Below are 22,884 nucleotides of genomic sequence, written 5' to 3' on the forward strand. Positions count from 1 at the left end.
CTGCTCTCACTTCCTTTATTGTGACGTCACCGAGCGGACTCACCTGTCGCTCGGAACTCCACTTCCCAGCCTAGACTCCCTTGGGACAGAGCCTTGGGCTAGACAAGTTAGTCATTAAGTTCACAGTTAGAATGTTATCAGCTGTAGCTCAATCAGTTCATAACCAAGACATTCCTGAGTTGCTTCCCTATAGGCCAGTGTTTCTCTATATTTTATTTATTTCAAGGACCCCCCCCCCCCCATTATCCACACTGACCTGAGGCTGAGACCCCCGCCCCATTTGATGATTCTTATCGCTGTAATCTTAATCTGTAAAATCCTAATAATTAAAGAAAGAGACATAATAAAAAATAATCCTTTAGCTGTGGATCCCCTGCAACCCCAAGGACCTCTATGGGTCCCTGGACCACATATTGAGAACCAGTAGGCTATAGCCTATATTTGAGGGGGGGAAAAGAAAGAAAAACTTGCATGACATGTAACCACAGCTCAATTATTCAATTCCACTCCTCCAGTAGCGTTGGTGAATAATCAGTTTGAAACAGAAGTGTATTGTTTAACATGTTTATTTGAAAGAATACCCAAAGTATACATACCGATAGGCCTAATCTCATGGTTTTCACTCTCTCCAGCTACATTACAGTCTGTCAGAACACAAACGCATGCACGCAAAGTGTCATACATGTGTCAGAACAAACACAGGTAAAGTGCAATCAATAGATCACATCTATAAGACCCCAATGACTTATTTCATATTAATTGTTCCAACACCACTTTGGGTAGAAAAGATCTCGTTTGAAGATAAAAATACAGTGAACATGAGAGAGCATCATTATAAGGCTTTGCTGATGGTCATATTGGTTTAACATTTACAGGAGACGGATATAAACACACTCCCGACTTGCCTCAGAGCAGCATCTCTTTGGATTATACAATCTGACCGTTTCAAAAATAGAAATGTAGATAAGAGGATAAAATAAGGTTAAATCAATGTGATCAGATGAGCTACAGGTATAGCAAGAATGCAGACCAGTGCACAATAGCAGAAAATGTTAAAGTAATTACACCAGAAGACCTTGATTTCATCTGATCTCAACAAATATCTGCTCAAGAGAAAGCACAACTAAAGTTAACATATTTCAAACAATATAAAAGTCATACAGGCCCTGGTCTGCAAGGATGACAGTATAACAATGTAACATTCACATATATTCATCCTTAAAAGAGTGATAAGTCATCTACAGAGAGGGTTTGACATCTATAGTTTCCATCCGTCAGCAAGCTAGCTATGTCTAGTTAGCCAAATATTTGACTGTAGTTGTTGCTAAGTAATCCTTATCAGAAACTGCCTGAAAAGTCACACTATTATGTTTATTTGTCATCATTTTATGAATTGTGAATTTCTACTTCCTTTGTTATTCTAGGAGCTTGTGGACATAAATAATGCTCGATTTATACTTGGTGTTGTGCCAGTGTCTCACCCAAGAAATAGCAATCGGCTTGCAGATTGGCTTAGTATTTTGTGACACTCATGCACAACTAATTATATCAGGCTTAAGCCTAGAATTATTGACTGCTTTAACTGTTGAAAAATAGCAGATATACAAGCTCACAGCGAGGCACCGAGTGCCGTGCTGCAAGCTTGTAGATCTGCTATTTTTGAAAAAAAGTTGTGAAAATTTGAGCAAATCTTTCAATATATGTATTTTTAAAGCGAACGTTTGTAACTCAAATTTTGCTTCTGGGTGGTCCCTGGAACTAGATATTTTGAGATGCGGGTCCGTGGCCAAATACATATCATTTTGGGGGTCCTTCACATGAAAACGTTTGAGAACCACTGACATAGTAGTCTCTCAAGAACACACTAACTGAGCTCCAGTTAAGTGAAAAGGACCTTTTCTTTGACGATGGCTGGCCAGATTGCTGACATAGAAACACAGGTTTTTTTCCAAAAATCTTAGAAGGATTCAAAAGACACTTATAGAATCGGGTCAAAATTCAAATTTTCACGATTTTTCAAAAATAGCAGATCTACAAGCTCGCAGCGCGGCACTCGGTGCCGCGCTGTGAGCTTGTATATCTGCTATTTTCTAATATTTAAAGCATAAAATATTGCGTCATAATGTGTTCAGGCCTAAATGGGTTAATCAAGGCACTGACTTGACATCTAGGATATAAACATGGACGACCAAACCCTCTCTTCAAAACTGACCAGATGCTTAAAACATGGCATGCTTCTGATTTGACCTCATCCACATATCAAACCCCAGCTTCACGGTGGACCCTTCCTATTATGTCATGGGCCTAATTCTATTATATAATTATAATTATAATTCAAGAACAGATCTTTGATGTAAAGTCACTCCAATGGTGATGGTCTCAATGTAAAAAAAAAGAAAAAGAAAAAACAAATCACATGCTGCATTGCCAGATGAAAGCAGCCGTCCCCATGGTGGGGTGTAGACTTGCATCAAGCCAGGAGGCTGCCACTTCCACACCTACGGTCAGTTATCAACACAACAAAGGAGGAACAGTAACATATTACAGTATTGTATTGGCTCAGTCTCCAGACAATGTGGTCTCACACCACAGTAAACCCTTTGTTTAAAAAAGAAAAGAACATAAAAGACACACTTTTAACATAAATAAAACTCCTGATATCTTCTATGAATTGTAAGCGAGAAGAAGGCTGGCTTCTCTTTCCACAGTATGGCAGCTAGGTTCAGGACACGTGCACACGTCTAACACTGTGTGGCCAAACTGAGGGGACAACTGTCAAGGCAGAGTAGCATGTGTGCACGTGTACACCCGCTGAGCAGCAAACACATAAAATAACATACAAATGTGACCTAAACAGAGCTGTAGAGGGAACCTCAAGGCGTGTCTGTGTGCACAGACATCTACAAGGCAAACCGTACAGAAACTTAAAAAGCGAAATAACACAATACCGACTTATACATTGAAAACCACCAACACTGACTTGTATCTCACAGTAACCATCTCACATCTTAACTCAGCAGAAGAGTCATAAACAGGACTGAACTGCTATGATGAATTTGATCAATCGTTTTGGGTCAAGTTCTATTTACCGTTACATTCTTCTAAAGTGGAATTTGAAAGTAGAAACCATGCCTTCTATTTTGACCTGTTCACTTAATGTCTGTATTTGGTAGTGATGGGCTGGAGGTGTAGATCAGAGCAGGTATATTGAGCTGAGTGAGGAGTAGAACTGATCTAATGAGAGGAACTTCAGTCTGCTAGGGGAGGGGTTTGAAATGCATCGTCACCCTGAGAAGACAAACTCATTAGACTCCTAACCATCACCTACAGTATTCACAACGCGACGCAACCACGTGCTTTACAGGTTGTGGATGTTAATGTAAACCTTTGACATGCTGGTCTATATGGGCATGGTTATGTCTGACAACTACTAACCCACTCACATACTCCTGCAGTATTAATGAGACCATTAACTATATTAAACTTTCAGCTCATCTTCAAATAAATAGAAGATCCCCCATAAGGTAAAATGATACACTAAGTAATTGCGTATGGCTTGTGAAAGAGCTTGAATGTTTCACCTCCACCTCCATGTTTTCTCATTAATGGTGTTGTGTGCTGTTACAAAGGCGGTTATCTCCAATGCCGAAGCAAAACCCAAATCTGCTGGCAGAATAATCTCAGCCTTAGCAGAAAACACGGAAGTAGAACAAGGTTGACAGAGTCATTATGACAAGTCCTTATGAAGATGGTAACAGCATTGACACATATGAAGAAAGAGTAACAGCAATGATTTGTATGAAGAGTCTGTAACCGCACAGACTCCTATGAAGACACGGTGACTGGATTTAGGGAACCGTTCCTGTTGAAGAACTTTGTAAAGGCCTCCTCCAGCACAGATGCTAATCTGCTTTGGTCCATCTAGTGACACAAAACACATTGTCAATTAAAACAAGTCTAGGTAAATCAGTTTGAGTCAGATAGATTAGATTTATTCATTGACAAAAAACTGTGGTTAAGATCCAACAAACAATTGCAAATACTGTGCATACATGTACACTTGGATAATACCGTATCTGGGTCTACAGACTATATTATGGGAGAAGCAGATGTCTCACACAGCTGGAGTGGCCATACTAATGTTGCTGGGTGTACAGTATGTCAATATTTGTACGACTAATCATACTGTATGTCAGGGTTCCCCAATAGGCGGCCCGCGGGCCATTTGCGGCCCGCGGGGGGCTACTGTCTGGCCCCCACCAACCCCAGTAATAATGGTAGTATAAGAGCAGCAACAACACTAGTATATTGTCATTGTTGGGTGGAAACCTTGTATGTCCAAAACCGTTCGTTTTGTATTTATCATCTAAAAAATCTACTAAACTAGCAAAAAACGTACACATTTGAAACTTGGAAATACGAGGTTTCTGCCCGACAGTGACGATATCTGAACTGTTACTGGAGTAGCGGGAACACCGCCGTCACCCACTGCAATTACTATGGCAAAACGCTGAGGAAAAAGGCTACAGACACACTCACAGCCACTCTATGGAGCGGTTTGCTACACACACAGATTTTACACGGCTTGGTACCCGAGACATAATTCGGCCCTTGGGGAAAACTATTTGGGGAACCCTGCTGTATGTTATTGCTGGGTGGGCTGCATAGCTAAAGAGACCATTGAGCAAATGAGTCACCTCACTTTTCAATAACACTTTAGGATAAAAAATATCAAGCTCAATTACATCTCACCCACCCACCCACCCACCAACCCAGTTTCTCACCTCGCTGATGAAGCCCAGTTGTACCAGCTCACCAGCCAGCTCTTGAACATTCTCATCTGAAACAGAACACACACGGGAAAGGCACTTAGAATGTAGTGTAACTAACCACAAACAAGTCCCAACGTATACACTACACACACCCTTCCAGTGTAATTAGGCAGGAAGGACCAGAGGAGTTACCGCCTCCCCTAAAAGGATGTCAGTTAACTTTCAGTCTCACAGGGTCAAATGCCATTTCAGAGGCAGGCAAAGAATACGCGTTATATATTACCAGTAAGACTCCCTAATCGGGAGATAAGCGACCGTCAGGTCGCAGCGTGATTTTAGGGCAAAATGTGTAGGAGCAGTGTACAAACATTTGTTTGGAAAAAACGTCCAGATGGTGGCACTATATGGGACAGATCAATGTTGATGGCATGAGTGTAGACATACTGTGTACCGATTTGCGTGATTTTAGGGCAAAATCTGTAGGAGCAGTGTCCAAAAATGTGTTTGAAAAAATCGGCCAGATGGTGGCGCTATGGGACAGATCCATGTTGATGACATGAGTGTAGACACACTGTGTACTGATTTGCGTGATTTTTGGGCAAAATCTGTAGGAGCAGTGTCCAAAAATGTGTTTGGAAAAATGGGACTAAACATTTGTAAATGTTTCTACTGACTCTAAACAATGAACAATCCGAGAAGATAGAGAATATATTTATATGTTCCGTTTGCGGTTTTTCACAGCCGAGCCACATCACAGACACAGATAAGGTACTCTAGGAACACATTTCTGTTTCATCCAAGCTAACTTTTGGATCCCTGAATAAGTCTTTAACAACTGACTTAATTTACAAGCTCACAAGACCATTCCAGCTGAACCTTTAACCAAACTGCACTGATTCCCCAGCCCTGGGGACCTTGCCAGGGAGCAGCGTTCATGGTCGGCTGGCTTTTAATAAACTAGCTGTCAATCTGTGACTGACTGTAGCTGTAACGTACTCAGGAGAAGACAAAAGAAAAAGCAGCAAAGGCTGCTGGGGAGGGACAGGGTCAATGGCTGAGGGACTGGGGATACGGGTGATAGTCTGGGACCACACTGGAGGCATCAAGTGGTCACGCCTAAAGTTGTTGATGTGTCTTTCTTTCAGAGCACGGTTGTATTTTCGAGTGTTCATTTGGTGCACAGACCAGTCACCACTAACATTTTTTATATATAAATATATTTATAATATATTTATATATATATATATGTATATGTATGTATGTATGCATGTATGTGAAATCCTGAAAGATCCTGTAAAATAATAGGTGTGTTTATGGAACTACCGTGGTCTTGTCTTCCTTGCATTAGCTAATCTATCTATAAATGCGAGAAGTCTCTGTCTGTCTGTCTGTCTGTCTGTCTGTGTGTCTGTGTGTCTGTAATCCGCGTATCTCGAGAACCGTTCGTCCCACCGGCTTCAGATTCGGCACGCGCGTTCCCCGCCGCGGCACGGAGTGCAGTGCCGGGTCTCGACCCGACCCGACGCGCGGTTTTCCCAAACCGGCGCGAAACGTTCGGAATCTCCTTATGCGGGGTTGATTGTTGACATCAGGCTGTTCCGGAGGAAATCGGCGAAAGCTCTGACTCATTGTGACATCACTTCATAAAAGGCTCTGACATCACGTACGCCACATGAGTCAACAAAAAATCTCTGTGAGTGTGTATGTATGTATGTAATCCGCGTATCTCGAGAACCGTTCGTCCCACGGGCACGCGCGTTCTCCATATATGGGCATAAAATGAATGCCCCCATATATGGGCATAAAATGGATTGCAGACAGACAGATACAGATATCTCCATATATGGACATAAATGGACAGAGGCAAACAGATGGTCAAAGATCTCCATATATGGGCATAAAATGGACGCAGACAGACAGATATCTCCATATATGGGCATAAATGGACACAGGCAAACAGATGTTCAAAACGGGTCCTATGACAACAGGTATAATGAGGTTTGCATTAAAGGGGGAACCGGCACTGTGTCTGCAACACAGTTGGAGGCACAGACAGATACTCCATATATGGGCATAAAATGGACGCAGATAGACAGATATCTCCATATATGGGCATAAAATGGACCCAGAACTATAACTGCAGTGATCTCCATATATGGACATAAAATGGACGCCGACAGACAGACAGACAGACAGACAGATACAGATATCTCCATATATGGGCATAAATGGACACAGGCAGACAGATGGTCAAAACGGGTCCTATGAAAACAGGTATAATGGGGTTTGCATTAAAGGGCGGGGCATTCATTCCCTATTTACATTGTTCCGAGTTGGCCAGGTCGCCGACTAGACGCTGGGCCGCCCGAAGGGCGGCCCAGCTTCTAGTATGTTCAAAGGAAGAGAAGACTATGGTAACTTCATGCCGTCATGTCAGTGGCAGTGGTAATGAGGCGCACAAAAGTAATGTGCTCTATAGTGTGTGCCAGCGGCTACGTCATTGTAGTCCTTAGCGGCCATTTCTTGTGACAAAACACAGGTGTTTCAATTGTTTGATTGCATAGAACTAATGCTATAGTCTAATCAGAACACCTGTGTAAGGCTGTGTTGTCCCAAGAAATGGCCGCTCTTAGAACTACATTTGGCACACCCTATAGAAGAGAATAGAATACATACGTATGTATGATTCCAAGTTCAAGAGCACAGCTCTGACAGTCAGAATGCAGGCGGACCGGAGAGAAAAGTACGAGAGTACACACTAAAGTTAACCTAATAGAACAGAGCACACATGTGTACTGTATGTGTGTCTGTGTGTGCATGCATGCATGTGTGTGTTACGGTACAAGCGTGTAAATGAGAGTAGGATTCAAAATGTCCATAGGAGGCGGTTACTTCACTTGTTCAGGTCGTTGTGGTGTGGTTCAAATAATAATAATGATAAAAATAATTACAGTGCAATTATGATGAACAACTGGCCTCACATAACACCTTCTATCTGTCAGGGCCTTTAGAGAAGGAGACCGGCGCTAGGGGTGAGGGACTGGGGTTAGGGGAGGATACTGGAGCTAGTGGAGGACTGTATGCTCAGTGCAATATGGTATAACTTACCATTTAGTTTTCCTGTTAACGTGTGGCTCAGTGAACTGCTACATTGGACTTTGCTATTACGGTATATTGATAAGAAAAGCATAAAAGAAAACCCCCTGATTGCAGCAGGAGAGAGGAAAGGGTGTGGGTGTTTGTGTGTGCGTTGGGGGAGGGGGGGGGGGGAGAGAGAGAGAGAGAGAGAGAGAGAGAGAGAGAGAGAGAGAGAGAGAGAGAGAGAGAGAGAGAGAGAGAGAGAGAGAGAGAGAGAGACAGACAGACAGAGACAGACAGAGACAGACAGAGACAGAAAGACAGACAGTTTCTCTCTAGTGGAGGGATGGTCAACTCCTGCCCCAATAAAGCGACAGCTGTCAGTAGCAGCCTTTACACACGCTAAACATTCTCTACACGCCTGCAACACTACACATGCCTGTCATACCAGTGTATGCGTGTTTAATCATACTTCCCATACACATACTTTAACCATCAGAACAATTGTATCCCATTTCCCTTTGCATTCAGAAGAAGAAAAAAAAAACACCACCAACCAAGACAGTGTTCTTATAGAAAAATGTTTTCAAAGACGTTTGTGTCAAAGGCACCAGGGGTTTGAAACTCATTAAAAATATTAAGCACAAAACAAACAAACAAACAAACAAACAAACAAGCAAGCAAGCAAACAGACGTCCAACTTTGAGTTCTGTTTTTTCCATCTGTCCATAACAATCTCAAACTGCCTTCATCTGATCTTCACGCCTCTCGCTGGAATCCCACTCTCACTTTCACACACATGCAAGGGGCATGTGCGTAAGGGGCCACACAGGCACCACATGCAACAGAGTGCACATTTGGAGACACACAGGCACCAAATTCTGTGGCAAAATCTGAGACGTGACATTGACCCGGATAAAATGCACGTCATGCACGTAAAAATATCAGTGTCTCAGTACAGTGGCCTTCAATTATTTTCTTTAACCCATTTAGGCCTGAACACAATATGACGCAATATTTTAAGCTTTAAACATAAAGAAAATAGCAGATATACAAGCTCACAGCGCGGCACCGAGTGCCGCGCTGCGAGCTTGTAGATCTGCTATTTTTGAAAAATCGTGAAAATTAGAATTTTGACCAGATTCTATAAGTGTCTTTTGAATCCTTCTAAGATTTTTTTTGAAAAACCTATGTTTCTATGTCAGCAATCTGGCCAGCCATCGTCAAAGAAAAGGTCCTTTTCACTTCACTGGAGCTCAGTTTGTCTGTTCTTGAGAGACTACTATGTCAGTGGTTCTCAAACCTTTTCATGTGAAAGACCCCTGTAAAAAAATATTCATCTCAAAATATTATAGTTCCAAGGACCACCCAGAAGCAAAATCTGAGTTACAAACGTTCGCTCTAAAAACAAATATATTCAAAGATTTGCACACATTTTCACGACTTTTTCAAAAATAGCAGATCTACAAGCTCGCAGCGCGGCACTCGGTGCCGCGCTGTGAGCTTGTATATCTGCTATTTTTCAATAGTTAAAGCATAAAATAATGACACACAAAATGTGTTCCCGTTCTAAATGGGTTAATTTGTTGTAGAATATATCGGGGAACAGTTATGATTACTTGGTATAGCGATCACCGAAAGATCTGTGACAAAGCCAGCACCGTGCTGTGTTTACATACAGCATGACAGATTCACGTTGTGAGTGTGTTTCTCTCTTACTTGGTAACAGGTCACAGCTTAGATGTCTGTTGAGCTTGTCTTCCAGTTTCAACAGTAACGTCAGCTGTCAGACAGAAGGGTACATCTTAGAAATCAGCTTATTATTAACACAGTGTTGGTCAGCTGTTAGCTTACCTTGCTAGCTATAATGTACAGTAGTTACTATATTCAGGGTTCCCACACATCTTTACCAATTAATTTCCAAAACTTTTCCAGAATATTTAACCCGATTTCCAGGACTATATAACAATAATTCAGGTCAATAACGAGTCGCTTACTCCTATGCGCAATGCCCAAAGACAGGTAGTGTATGCCAGTGGTTCTCAACCTTTTCAGGCCGTGACCCCCGAAATAATCATATTTGAAGAGAGTTGAGGAATTTTGTATAACACAGTTTTATTGTGAAATTAGCCGATCTACATGCACACAACGCCTCGCATTGCGAGGCGTTGTGAGCATGTAGATCTGCTATTTTCACAATTTCTGCCTCTAATATTTGACAATTTGGCCAATGTTTAATTTGTCATTTCAGTATTAACAAAATCAATAACGAAAGACAATGCATAGCTATTTTTTCCAGGACCTTCATCAATTCCAAAACTTTTCCAGTACTGGAAAAATATCTTTCTAATTTCAAAATATTTCCAGGAATTTCATGACCGTGGGAACCCTGTATATTATGAAAGAAAACAGTACTGGGAGAAATTACGTTGCGGGCTTCAGAATCCCCAACAAGATAGTATTATTCAAACAAACAGCCAACTAGATGTGTTTCGGTTTTATGTCCTTACATGATGTTTAGCTCCTTCGTCCACAGGCTCAATGTTGCACTGCATATGAACCACCTACAGAAAACACAAGTAAGGGTAAGGTACAGAAAAATACTACTGTAAACATTGTATTATGATTAAATACTGTTAATATACAACATTTTATTATGTACATCAATATTTTCTAAAGGTCTTATGTGTTAATTTTCAGAATTCGGTTCACTCATTTTGTGGAGTATAGTATACAGTTTGTACATAGTATGTCCCAGTAAATAAAGTGCTGTTGTTTCTCCATCATGTTCATTTTAGACTACTACAATGCAGGTCCAAACTGATTTTGTCTGATTTAGATTCACACACACACACACACACACACACACACACACACACACACACACACACACACACACACACACACACACACACACACACACACACACACACACACATATACATAGAGTACATTTACAGTACAGTATTACAATACAGTACAGTATTATTTTGTTATTAGCCCTATTCACGGCCCCCCACTTAGCATCCCCCTGGTGCTGAAGTCACGTTTTGAAGGGGAAAACCCTACTATAAGCCTATAGAGTTAACACAGAAATCCCAAATTTAATGTAATAAATACGTATAAAATACGGCTAGCATGATCAAGAACACAAGATAGTAAACGGCACAAAGCATTATAATTTACTTTACCGTTCGAAATAACGATTTGTTGGCTTTAAGTCCAGCTATTTCTGTTATAGTTTCCCCTTCTAAACTGACGTCAGCACCAGGAATTTGCTGAGAGATTTGCTGAGTGGGCGGGCCGTGAATAGGGCTAATTATTACACTAAGCAAATGAAGCACAATCACATCCACACACCTTGCGCGTCTCCTGTTCTGCAGGTTCAGGTGTGGGCGATTTGACTGAGGGAGTGACGATAGGAGACTGGACCATCTCCTGTTGAGGCTGCTGGGGGCGGGCCAGACCAAACGCTGTCAGGGGATAGATACCATTCCTGACAGAGAGGGAGTGTTAATTTTTTCAGCAAATTTTGATTTAATCTTAGTCTTTTGAATAACACACCATTTAGTCTTAGTCTAGTCTAGTCTTAGTCAACTACATATCAAAACATTTTAGTCTTAGTCTTAGTCTTTTGGGATTAGTCTTAGACTTTTAGTCTTCGTCTTTTAGGATAGGTTTTTCAGCCTAATATAACCACATAATTATGAACAAGTCATTGTCTTCTACTGCCTGTTACTTGGCCAAAATAAACCATACATAAAATATGTATTTGGCTTTAATTTCATTGCAGTTACATACCACTGTTAATTTTTGTAGCCACTAGTCTTAGACTTAGATTTAGTCTTAGTCTTTTGAATAACACAAATAATAGTCTTAGTCTTTTGAAATTGTTTTAGTCTAGTCTAGTCTTATCGACAAAATCTCAAAATCTTGTAGTCTTTTAGTCTTAGTCGACAAAATTAACACTGGAGGGAGATGAGCTCAGAGTATGAGTAAGAGAGAGAGAGGAAGGAGGAGATACTCATTTGATAAAAAACGATATACTATTATTTACGTATTTTCTCTAAGAGAAAATATCACATTGAATCACTCTAGAACAGGGGTCTTCAACGTTTTCAGGCCAAGGACCCCTTAGTTGAGCGAGAGATGAAGCAGGGACCCCCATAATCTTATCATAGATTCCATGTAGTTTGACAGCGCAATTATCAGTGTATTTTGGATTCATGTCAAGATTTCAGATATTTGAACCGTCAATACTTAATAAACTTGACCTTTCACTCTGTACTTAATCTGCTCTTTTGCCCCTCTAGACCAAAGCTCTTTGCCAAAAATAGCCGATCTACAAGCTCACAACGCCCGTTGTGAGCTTGTAGATCTGCTATTTTTGGCTAAAGTTCTCAGAATATGGACACTAGGGTTCAAGTGGTTAGTATAAAAAAGGAGAAAAAAAACTTTCTATCACTCAAAAGATTTGGAGGACCCCCTGTAGTAACTCTGAGGACCCCCTAGGGGTCCCGGACCCCCTGTTGAAGACCCATGCTCTAGAAACAGGCAAGTAATAAGTAGAAAAGTAGAACCTAGATCTGTGGTGCCCTCATGTGGCTAGATAATATACTGCAGGACGTTATAGTATCTCACCTAACATCTTCCAGGAATTTATCCAGCTCCAAGGCAGGGAACTGAGAGAGTCTGCGTGGATGAGAAACACATTAATGATGACACAGGCTGCATGGATCATATCTTAATACAGTTTCTGATCAAGATTATGAACTGTAGATAGACATGAGCAACGCTGTCATGGTGTGATAAAAAGATTAAAAGAAAAAAGAAAAATAGAAAATAAACAAACATCCAGTCCAATACAGAGTCAGACATTACATCATTACAACATTTAGTCAAAATAGTTTACTTGAGCTGCACTGAATCTTTGATCTCAGCAATGATGAGGTTGGGGTCCATGTTCTTTGTGATTTCCTCCAAGGCATTCTCAGGTATCATGTCTGGAGAAACAAATACTAAGCATCAACACAACATAATCACCATGAAATAGCAATCACAATATACTGACTAGAACAACATAGTGAATATAAATGCACATACATCCTGGTTCATACCCCTGCACCATAGCCACTCACTGAAAATAGACCATTTACAAGCTCACAGTGTGTCGCAAACTTGCAATGCGACGTGTTATGAGCTTGGAGATGGACTGTTTTCAGTGTACAACACGCCAAACGACCAAGTATAAATTACGCCTTAGACTGACTATTGACTGTAAACATACTGACTACAATATCATCATACTGTGTCTTACGTTGGTGGCTGACAGTGCAGTGTGCAGCCAGCAGTTTGAGTTGAGGAACCTCAAACAGAGCCTGGTTGAACAGCAGTTCTCTGGCTGTAGGCCTCCTGGAAGGATCACCCTTCAGACATTCCTGGATAAAGTCCTGGACACACACACAAGCACACAAAGAACAAGGGCCATTCATTTCTGTTACACCCACATGAGATGTAAATATCTGAAATTATGCCAAGCCAACAGTCGGTCTATAGCAGGGGTTCTGAACCTTGTGGGTCTTCTGCTTGTTGTGTGCATACAGTTGAGGCTTGATTCAACAAATTAATCCTACACTTGAGTAGAAGGGCATGTGGTGATGGATGGCATTTTCCGCACAGAGAATCATCATGGTGGTGGTTGTGAAAATGAGGCGGTGACTCGTCCCTGCATTGAGATTTTTAACTTTTCTTTGAAGGGATCGGTGCTGATCTTTGATGCTGTCCCTGCTGTCGTTGGTTTGGTCTATTTTGGCCTTTACACATTTACTGTATGTAGAATATACACATATTGTAGGCGTCTGGAAGGGGACGCACACGCTCCCCCATCTCTGTGAATATATTATAATCTACAGCAGGGGTTTTCAAACTTTTTTGTCTCAGGGCACCCCATAAATATTGTTTTAATCCGAGGCACCCTTACATTATAATTTTCACTCCCAGCACCTTATATTTATAGCATATCGTCGTTGTCAGGTGGTCCAAAACCGTTCGTTTTGTATTTATCATCTATAAAATGTACTAAACTAGTGAAAACAGCCGATCTTCAAGCACACAACGCCTCGCATCGCAAGGCGTTGTGTACTTGTAGATCGTCTGTTTTCACTAGTTTTGTGCGACAGTCTTGTATGATGAAGCAGGGCTTTGCTCTACCAAAAGTACACATTTGAAACTTGGAGATACGAGGTTTCTGCCCGACAGTGACGATATTTTAGCGATTATGTTGCGAAGAAAACGTTGAGATAATAGCCATTTTGGTTAGAACTGACCAAAAATAACTTTGTACTTCAAGTTTAAAATGATACTAAATATTTTTGTATCCAAGTGTCCAAATAAATTCCAAATATTATCAAATTATCTCGCGGCAGCCGCGGCACCCCTGGACTGCCGCCACGGCACCCCAGGACTGCCGCCACGGCACCCCAGGGTGCCCCGTCACCCACTTTGAAAACCCCTGATCTAAAGTATGTTTAACAGCATTCTTTTTTATCTACGTCCTTACTCTCTGCAAGGGGTCCTCAAGGGACTGAATGGCGTTGTTGATGGCCTCCTGGGAGACGTACGAGGACTCTCCATTCCCCTGGATCTCTAGGACCGCCATCTGTAAGACACACACACACACACACACACACACACACACACACACACACACACACACACACACACACACACACACACACACACACACACACACACACACACACACACACACACACACACACACACACACACACACACACACACAGGTTAGTAGCTTGTTTTGGAAGCTATATGGTTAATAACAATGTGTTTTTTAGAGTTGTGTTTCACCTCTAAGGCACACATGCCAAAGGAGTAGATGTCCACAGCTGTGGTCACATCAGCAACCGCTACAGAGGGAGTTAAACACAGAAACAGTTAATTAAAAAGAGAATTCAAGACACAGGTAACACAGTAACTAGGCCTGTCACAATTATTACATACCGGTAATCGCAATTATTTTTTGCAGAATGCACATAATAATAATGTCCTTCTTTAAAAAGAATTCATACAGCATATTTAAAAATGTCAAAACTAGTGGAACAATAGCAGACCTAGAAGCTCAAAACGCGTTGCATGATTGCCTATTTCCACTATTAATGTTTATTTTTAAGTATAAATTAATTAAATATGAGTTATTTGTCGTATCTGCCCTGTGTAACAGGCTAAAATCCAAACAGAAATGTAATTTACGGGTTGCCGCACCCCAAGTAGAGGTACGTCCCGGATCAACAGGTAGGACTTCACTTTCTGATCAGGTTACGGTCTCTTTTTGTAAGACACTATGTATATATAGTATACTTATATATTATTCGCCCCCTCTATTGATGCACCTTCTCTTTATTGGTACTGTACTGCTCTTGTTTTTTCCTCTATCTATCTTTTTTCTTACTTCTCTGTAACTTTGTAAATAACTGTATACTGCTGTGCTACAATTGGACAACTGAATTTCCCCCTTGGGATAATGAAGGTATCTATCTATCTATCTAAAAAATGTCTTTAAGTCTTAAGTTAACAGATACAGTATACTGTGTCTTGTAGAAACCTTGCATCTCCACACAAGTTAATTAACAGCCCTCAGAGTCTTCACGTGGGGAAACATTAATGTGTCTTAGCAGATTGGTAACGTTCTTTCACTATACCTCCATATTCTGGAGCAAAGAAGTGCAGGTTCTTCTGTTCTTCACGACACGTTTTCACATGGTTGTTAATGGTGTCTGGAGCAACTGGAGATGTGAAGAGGAGAGGAGAAAGAAGATACGTAAGCATATACTGTACCACGGGTATATGGTCGAAATAGGGTGAATTTGTGTAATGACTAAATTGGACAATCTACCACAAGCTTCATAACTGGCTGCCATTTGATTGTGCCATACCTGAGCCGATCTTAATGAGACCGTTGTGTTGGATGAAAATTGTGTCACAGGTCAGGTTACCATGGATGATGGGAGGGTCACAGGAGTGGAGGTAACTACAGTCCACACACACAACATAACATACAGTATATATTTAACCAACACATACACATATACTTCATTAATATCATTTAACTTAGTGTAGCTGTAGTGTACACTGACCTGAGAGCTGAGAGGATCTGGTTACACCATCTCTTCCAAGCCTGCAAAATCACACAGTAATATATATATAAAGGCACATAATAGAGATTAGGTTATCTAGAACCACGATCGGATCTCTATGCCTATATATGGTTTTGTTATCTTCTTTCCTCCTCATTTCTGTCTGTTTTGGGTAACAGGGTAGATATCACAATAATAAATACATTCATCCACTGGCACTGGCATCAGACCGTCTCTAGATGCTATCAAATGATACCTTTTCATTCATTGTCTTGTGATTCTTCTTTGTCTTCTTCAGAAACTGCTTCAAACTTCCTGATGACATGTACTCTGTGATGAAAATCACCTGTGGAAGATGTCACATGAACACGTGAGGAACCAGACCAGGCAGTGTCTAAACCAGAATGAACACAGCAGAGTACAGATGCGCAGCCAAGGCTCATTAATATACCCAGTTTGTTCATTTGGCACAGGAGCAACGGTCCTGGGGTCACCAAAACTACTAGGCGTCTTCATCTCTGGGGCATGAATGTGCACAGCAAATTTTGAGATATATTGGAAGGACACAGGGATGTTATCTCCTTGGTGGATCAAACAACAGCAATTAGTTCTTTTTTTATCATTACATTTGATTCTGGGAGTGCTGTTGACCGAGCGGCTACAGATCAACAACTAATTTAGTTTACTTGGACCATTTTCAAACAGTTAAACTTCAAATAAAATCTTGGGAATCAAAATGGCGACCATTCGGATACACGGTAGCTTCTCTCTAACCTGCAGACTATCACTGCCTATTAGGATCTATAATCTCGTGTAGCCAGACAACTATTCCACAACCTCCAAACGCTAAATAGAGCCTGGAACTACGCCTCCTGAAAGCTGAGAAAAGTCATATGTTCGTCATATCCATTCACGGAAAGATATTTTAAAATATCTTTAACATATATATTCTAATTTTCATTTCAGCAAGGTAGCCAGCTATGCTTAGAATAATTTGATTTACAGTAGGACAAATTTGTGCCACTGCAAAGACGAAGCATGTGGGGACTGGGGAGGTGGGACATCCGCTTTCCCCCCGGATCATTTTCAGTGCTTCCATGCTCCAGACTATATGACGGAAGCATTGGAAAGTTGTGGAAGGTGACAGTCTTGCGAGACTAATTTAATCACAAGACTATCACTGACTATTAGTATATAACATCTAAACTACAGTATAAGTGATTTAGCCTGGAATCTAGACTGATTCGCGAAACGAACATAGCAATCTGTCTGCATCCCAGGCTATAAGTGTGTATTAGTGTCTGTCTGGACTTACCCGAGCTCGGGTATCCTTGATGTCGGCCCAGTATTTGTGGAACTTGACGATGTTCTGATGTTCCAGTTGGATCAGGTTGTCAAACACTGCCCTCACCTTATCCTGTTGCGGTGAAATAATAATAGAAACAAATTCAAAACCAGTGAATACACTCAAACACAATGTTTGGGGTCTGCAATGGATCATTATATGGAGAGTGGTTCAAACAGGCTGCTGCAGTGCACACATACATAACATCAATCATTGTCAAATACAAAAGATTCAACTTGTGTTCCATCCTGACTCAGTAGTTACAACAAGGAAACTTCTGACAGCAAATTCACATCATCCTCGGTCCTCTCTGGTGCTACCTAGTGGTTAGAAACCTTTCAAATAAGATTTTCAGGGTGGCGATAAAAGTATATTCTTTCATAGCCTGTGTTGAACATATGCACAAAACGTATATTTCATCCAAATTAAAACGGCACAGCAGAGAAATTGTGTTTGTATATAGGGATCTATTCTGGGGTGAACATTCTGCAAAAATAACACATCTACAAGCTCAAGTATATATAGGTGTTTTAATCATTGTGTCCCTGAGTTACTATGCATTTACTCAAATGCTTGGCTGTGGTAATAACTCAAATGTCCCCTCAGGAATAAAATACAGTTTTTCTCTAGACTCTCATTGGGTGTACATTTTCCAAACCAGTCTAGTAGTCAGAGGCAGTGAAGCTGAGCAGAGAGACAGTTTTATTTTACCGCAGCTTGTGTCCTACATACAAATTAACAATACCCAACTTAACTACATGTAGCATCTCAGTGCCCTCATGTATACATGAAGCCAACAACGCCCCTTAGGTAACAGTACAGCAGTGCAGTTCCACCAGAATGACTCCACACTGGTTTTTCCACATTGTATATACAGTGATCTGCTCACCACTATGTATGCATACTACTATATACACAGAGCCAGTATTGTATTGAGCTATGCATAAACCGTTAAAAATGCTATCTTATGGGGGCGCCCGCTGGCCTAGTGGTTAAGGCGCATACCACATACTAGGCTATGATGCCTGCTGGCGTCGCCGGTTCGATTCCCGATCCGGACGACCTTTGCCACATGTCATTCCCCATCTCTCTACCCATTTCCTGTCAGTCTACTATCCTATCAAAAAAAGTAGGGCTGGGATGCGATTAAAAAATTTAATCTAATTAATTACAGGCTCTGTGATTAATTAATCGCAATTAATCGCATTTTAATCGCACATCGATATTTGACCTGAGAAGCATTTTTTTCCAGTAAAACACATTTTATTGTACGAGTGAATCAACGAGTGAGTGTTTTAAATCTAAATTTCGCATCCACTGGGCCAAGCAAAGCGCTCTGATCGGCTACTTCTTCCTTTGCGTTTGTTGTCTCTTCTTGGTTGGTGCATCGCTATGATCGGTATGCCCGAAACTGAAGGTTCTGTGGTGCAAAAACTAAGTGCGATTAAAATGAGTTAATTTTTTTAATCGCGTTAATTTTCTGTAATTAATTAATCGCAATTAATCAGTTAAAGTCCCAGCCTTAAAAAAAAGGCATAAAAAGGCCCCCCAAAAATGCTCTCTTATAGTTGGGTAAACATCAGCAGTGGTCTTTCTCTCAAGTCTCTTTTTTTGGATAATGACACCCCTGCATGATGGAGTATGGTAATTATGCTTTAGGAAACTATAGTGCATTTATGAATAAAGTGGTGGAAAGCAGATGTGCTGCACAACAGTAACGAGGTGTAGCGATCAGTTGGGTCAGTGGTGCACACACGTGTATGAAAAACAGGCATCGCAGGATGTGACGTACATTACATTATAGACGGTCAATTTAACATTTGGCCACTCTCTATGAACATTTAGACACTAAAATACAAGCTTATTGGCCGACCCCCAAAACACCTAGGGGAAACCCTGGCACAGTGCAGTTAGTCTACAGAGATACATAAGCTAATGTGCAGTAATATAACAGGTAATGTACAGTGATACGACAGTTTGTGTACAGTCATATACTGAACCAGGTAGAATCCCCTCTCCTACTCATATTTACCTCCTGTAGTTTGAAGTTCTTCCTCTCTGAGAACATAACTTCATTCCACACCACCTCCACCCCTTCCTCTGTGTCCATGGCCAGATAGGCTGCGTCTATACCTGGGACATTGCGCTGATTCACCTAAAGTAGAAAATAAATGCATGATGCAAAACAAATTATTATATGATTTGTGAACACCAATAGAGAACAGCTCAACTAAAAATACTCAAGAAATTCTGGATTGTGTGTCCATTCTGTCCAACTGCATTAAACTAAATAACTGATTTAGTACAGGTGAGAATAAGAAGATATCACGGTTAACTCATCAGTGCATCCACAGCAATGCTCCTTCCTACCTCAAAGAACTAGTCTCCCCACAAACCACCTCAACTCGAAACTTCACTCTACAAACACTAAGCTACATACCATAGGGACCAGGCCTTCTGCTCAAACGATTGTTTTTGTTCCCCACTTCCTCACATAATGCTGAATTTAGTCTACCGTTTCCCAAACAGGGGGCGGGACCTATTTATGCGTCACAACTCGAGTAAAAATATAGATATTTCTTTTTTTTTTTTCAATCATTTTTTAAAATAATTGTATACATTTTAAAACAAAAAAAGAAATTCCATGAATTAAAAATAATAATAATTAAGTAGTTGTGAAAATAGCTTGCAACGTGGCGTGTTGTGCGCTTGTTGATCTGCTATTTTCACTAGATTGGGGGTCCCAGGCAAGCGTCTTATCTCTCTTTTGGGTCTCGAGCTATAAAGTATGGGAAGTTAGGGAGACTAGACACTGACTAGACGCTAGTCCAGTGGTAGGCAACAGGCGGCCTGTAGGCCAGAACTAGCCCACCAGCAATAATATCTGGCCTGTCAAATTATTTTGTAAATCGTTTTACAATACAGTCTGTCCATTCCATTTTCCATCCTTTTAATGTTATGTTTTCACTGTCAACTTTCCTCGTCTTTTGGATGAAAAGCTTCAAGGATGGGGCCTGCACAAAAACGATTACAAAAGCATGTCTGTGTGCACCTGTGACATTTGATTCCTCGTGCATTTCTATAAATCGTTATACCACACACATCTTTATATTATTTTATAACGATGTATAAGGTTGTTTGTTTCCAGGTTTGAGTTCCAGGTCCTAAATTGGCCATTGGTTGTGTTCTGGCCCACCATCTAATGCCTTAGAGCTTAGAAGAACACTGGCCCGAAGCCAAACTTACTTGCTGACCCCTGCTCTAGTCAGTGTCTAGTGTCGCCAGTCTTGCTACGAGTTGGCATGAAACATGGATGTACCAAACAAGTAATCCTAGAACTTCGAAGTACTTGAAGAAACATGTCAGAATCATCAAATTACTAAATGAATTTGGTCGAGGGGAAACATTTTGTGGGAGCACATTTTTGGTCTCTTCCTGGACTGATGACGCAAAGTGATATCCGCTCTAGAGTAGACCGGAACTGAAAACTTTAAAAAAGGAGTTGATCCCAGTCTACAGTTTCTATACATCATTACGGTTGGGATCCAAAAACAGAGGAGGGATCATGATCCAACATTGAGGAACCGAAATTTGTTCCGTCACATTTGGAACCATTTCAGGAACCGGTTTTATCACACTGTCAGAGCTGGTATGTGGACTTCACGTCTGCCATGCAATTACAATACCGGTGGTTCTCAAACTTTTACATTTCAAGGACCACCATAAGTTACAGACTTCTAAGGGTCCATTTGAAGCCCCCTATAGGAATGGTTAAAGGGAACCGTTAAGATTTAAGATTTAAAAAATGGGAGATCCAGGCACTCAAAGTTTAAAAAGGAGGGAACTTTATTATGCCAACATGTTTCGACCTTACTCTGTCTTCCTCAGCCCTGATGAAGACCGAAGGGAAGGTAAGGTCGAAACATGTTGGCATAATAAAGTTCCCTCCTTTTAAACTCCGAGTGCCCGGATCTCCCATTTTTTATCTTATATGTCTTATCTCGTTTGATCCAGGAGCACCTTTTACTATTGCGCATTTTTGGACACTGCTCCTACAGATTTTGCCCTAAAATCACACAAAGCGGTACACAGTATATCTAAAGTCATGTCATCAACATGGATCTGTCCCATTTCCCATATTCCCTCCTGATTGGCTACCATTGCCTTCTAAAGTTTGTGTATGCGACCTGATGGTCGCTTATCTCCCGATTAGGAAGTCTTACTGGTAGCTACTTTTTTTGCGTCTCTGGTGAGCACCTGGTTACTTCTTTCTCGGTACCGTTAAGGAGTCAAACCATAAACGGAATGGTTAAAATCCTAAAGGATCCCAACCGTATACATCATGTGTTCTCTCTCTTTCACCTCCTCTCTGCGTTTCTGCCAGCGGCCACAGGGACTCTCCTCCAGAATATCCGACTCATCTTCACTCTCATCCTCATCCTCTGTTGCCGTGGTAGCGGGAGGAGGCGGCGGCGCGATGGAGACGGGTGGAGAAACAGACGCCCCCTGCTGGTTGTTAACGACCCCGTTACCGGTCACAGGTGCTGCGGTCCCCTCTGCCTTGGTCCCCTCCGCACCTGGAGGCGACTTGAGCTCTCCCTCTGACATGACTTATGATCCAACGTGTTGTGTTGCGTCCTTCGTGTCGTTGTTGGGGGGGCTTTCTTCTCTGAGTGGTTCACTCCCCTCGTCTCTTCCTTCAGAGTGACCTGGGACCCAGGCTGAGGAACTGGAAGTAAAGGCAAACATACTGTTTTAGTGTATTCTCTATTTTCTCCCTTCAGACCTCTTTATTGTCCAACGTTCACCTCCAAATACTAGATAAATGAACCCCAGGAAAGAGCTTTGGGCCCCACGTTCATTTCAAGTCAGCTTATTGAAAATGGCACCTAAAAAATGCAACAGGAAATACACTTGAGACTTGAGATTGTTGTCAAGTTTGAGGAGGCCTATATTACAATATTAGCTCTGGTCCATACTCCATAGCGTTAGATTAGGAGTTCTCCTTAACGCCAAGGACCACAGCTATTACAGTATTACGACTAACGTAAACCATCAATAACTAGTCTTTGTACTGTTGGACAATACTAATGTGTTGACACCACTAGGCCAACTTAGACCTCAGATTAGCTATACAGCTGAGCTAACTGAACAAGTACAACCACGTCAGAGACAGTTAACTAGTTTGTAATTCGCCATAATGTGTTAGCAGCAAATGCACCAGTCAGCTACGCTGTTAGCCAGCTAAAAAAGACGAACAGTAACCCAGTTAGCTTTAGCTACAACTCAACTTCAGCCCTCTTTCTTCTTGCTAACTTTCCTGGCTAACAGGCTAACGTTAACTACTAAAACCAATAACCACACTGTCAGCAGACAACAATGGGACACAAGGCTGCCAGGTAACACACAAGCACTGTTAGGTGGTTTATCTTTGGGTAACTTACAGGAGGCAGAGCTGGTACAAAGCGGTCACACAGTCAGAGCATTTTGTTGTTTAGTTCGTCAAGAATGTTGCTGTTGAATTGTTGGAGCGGAG

The 22,884-nt window shown here is 41.3% G+C and overlaps 1 protein-coding gene across 1 annotated transcript; it reads right to left on the bottom strand.

Annotated features, from left to right (window-relative positions):
• Positions 1–2,117: 2,117 nt before the first annotated feature.
• LOC308288273 (nuclear receptor-binding protein-like) lies at positions 2,118–22,884 on the bottom strand. Its single transcript, XM_080729667.1, has 18 exons — positions 22,793–22,884; positions 21,711–22,077; positions 19,381–19,503; positions 17,319–17,420; positions 16,260–16,349; positions 16,004–16,044; positions 15,803–15,897; positions 15,569–15,652; positions 14,718–14,776; positions 14,410–14,508; positions 13,168–13,300; positions 12,763–12,853; positions 12,492–12,542; positions 11,211–11,346; positions 10,361–10,414; positions 9,570–9,633; positions 4,785–4,840; positions 2,118–3,921 (listed from the first exon to the last, which is right to left on the bottom strand). The coding sequence occupies exons 2-18, from the start codon at positions 21,954–21,956 to the stop codon at positions 3,826–3,828; spliced, it is 1,620 nt and encodes a 539-aa protein (XP_080585793.1). The 5' UTR covers positions 21,957–22,077; positions 22,793–22,884; the 3' UTR covers positions 2,118–3,825.

The sequence above is a fragment of the Nannobrachium achirus genome, assembly GCF_963921795.1.
Source record: "Nannobrachium achirus genome assembly, chromosome: 7".
In the NCBI taxonomy this organism is placed as follows: Eukaryota; Metazoa; Chordata; class Actinopteri; order Myctophiformes; family Myctophidae; genus Nannobrachium; species Nannobrachium achirus.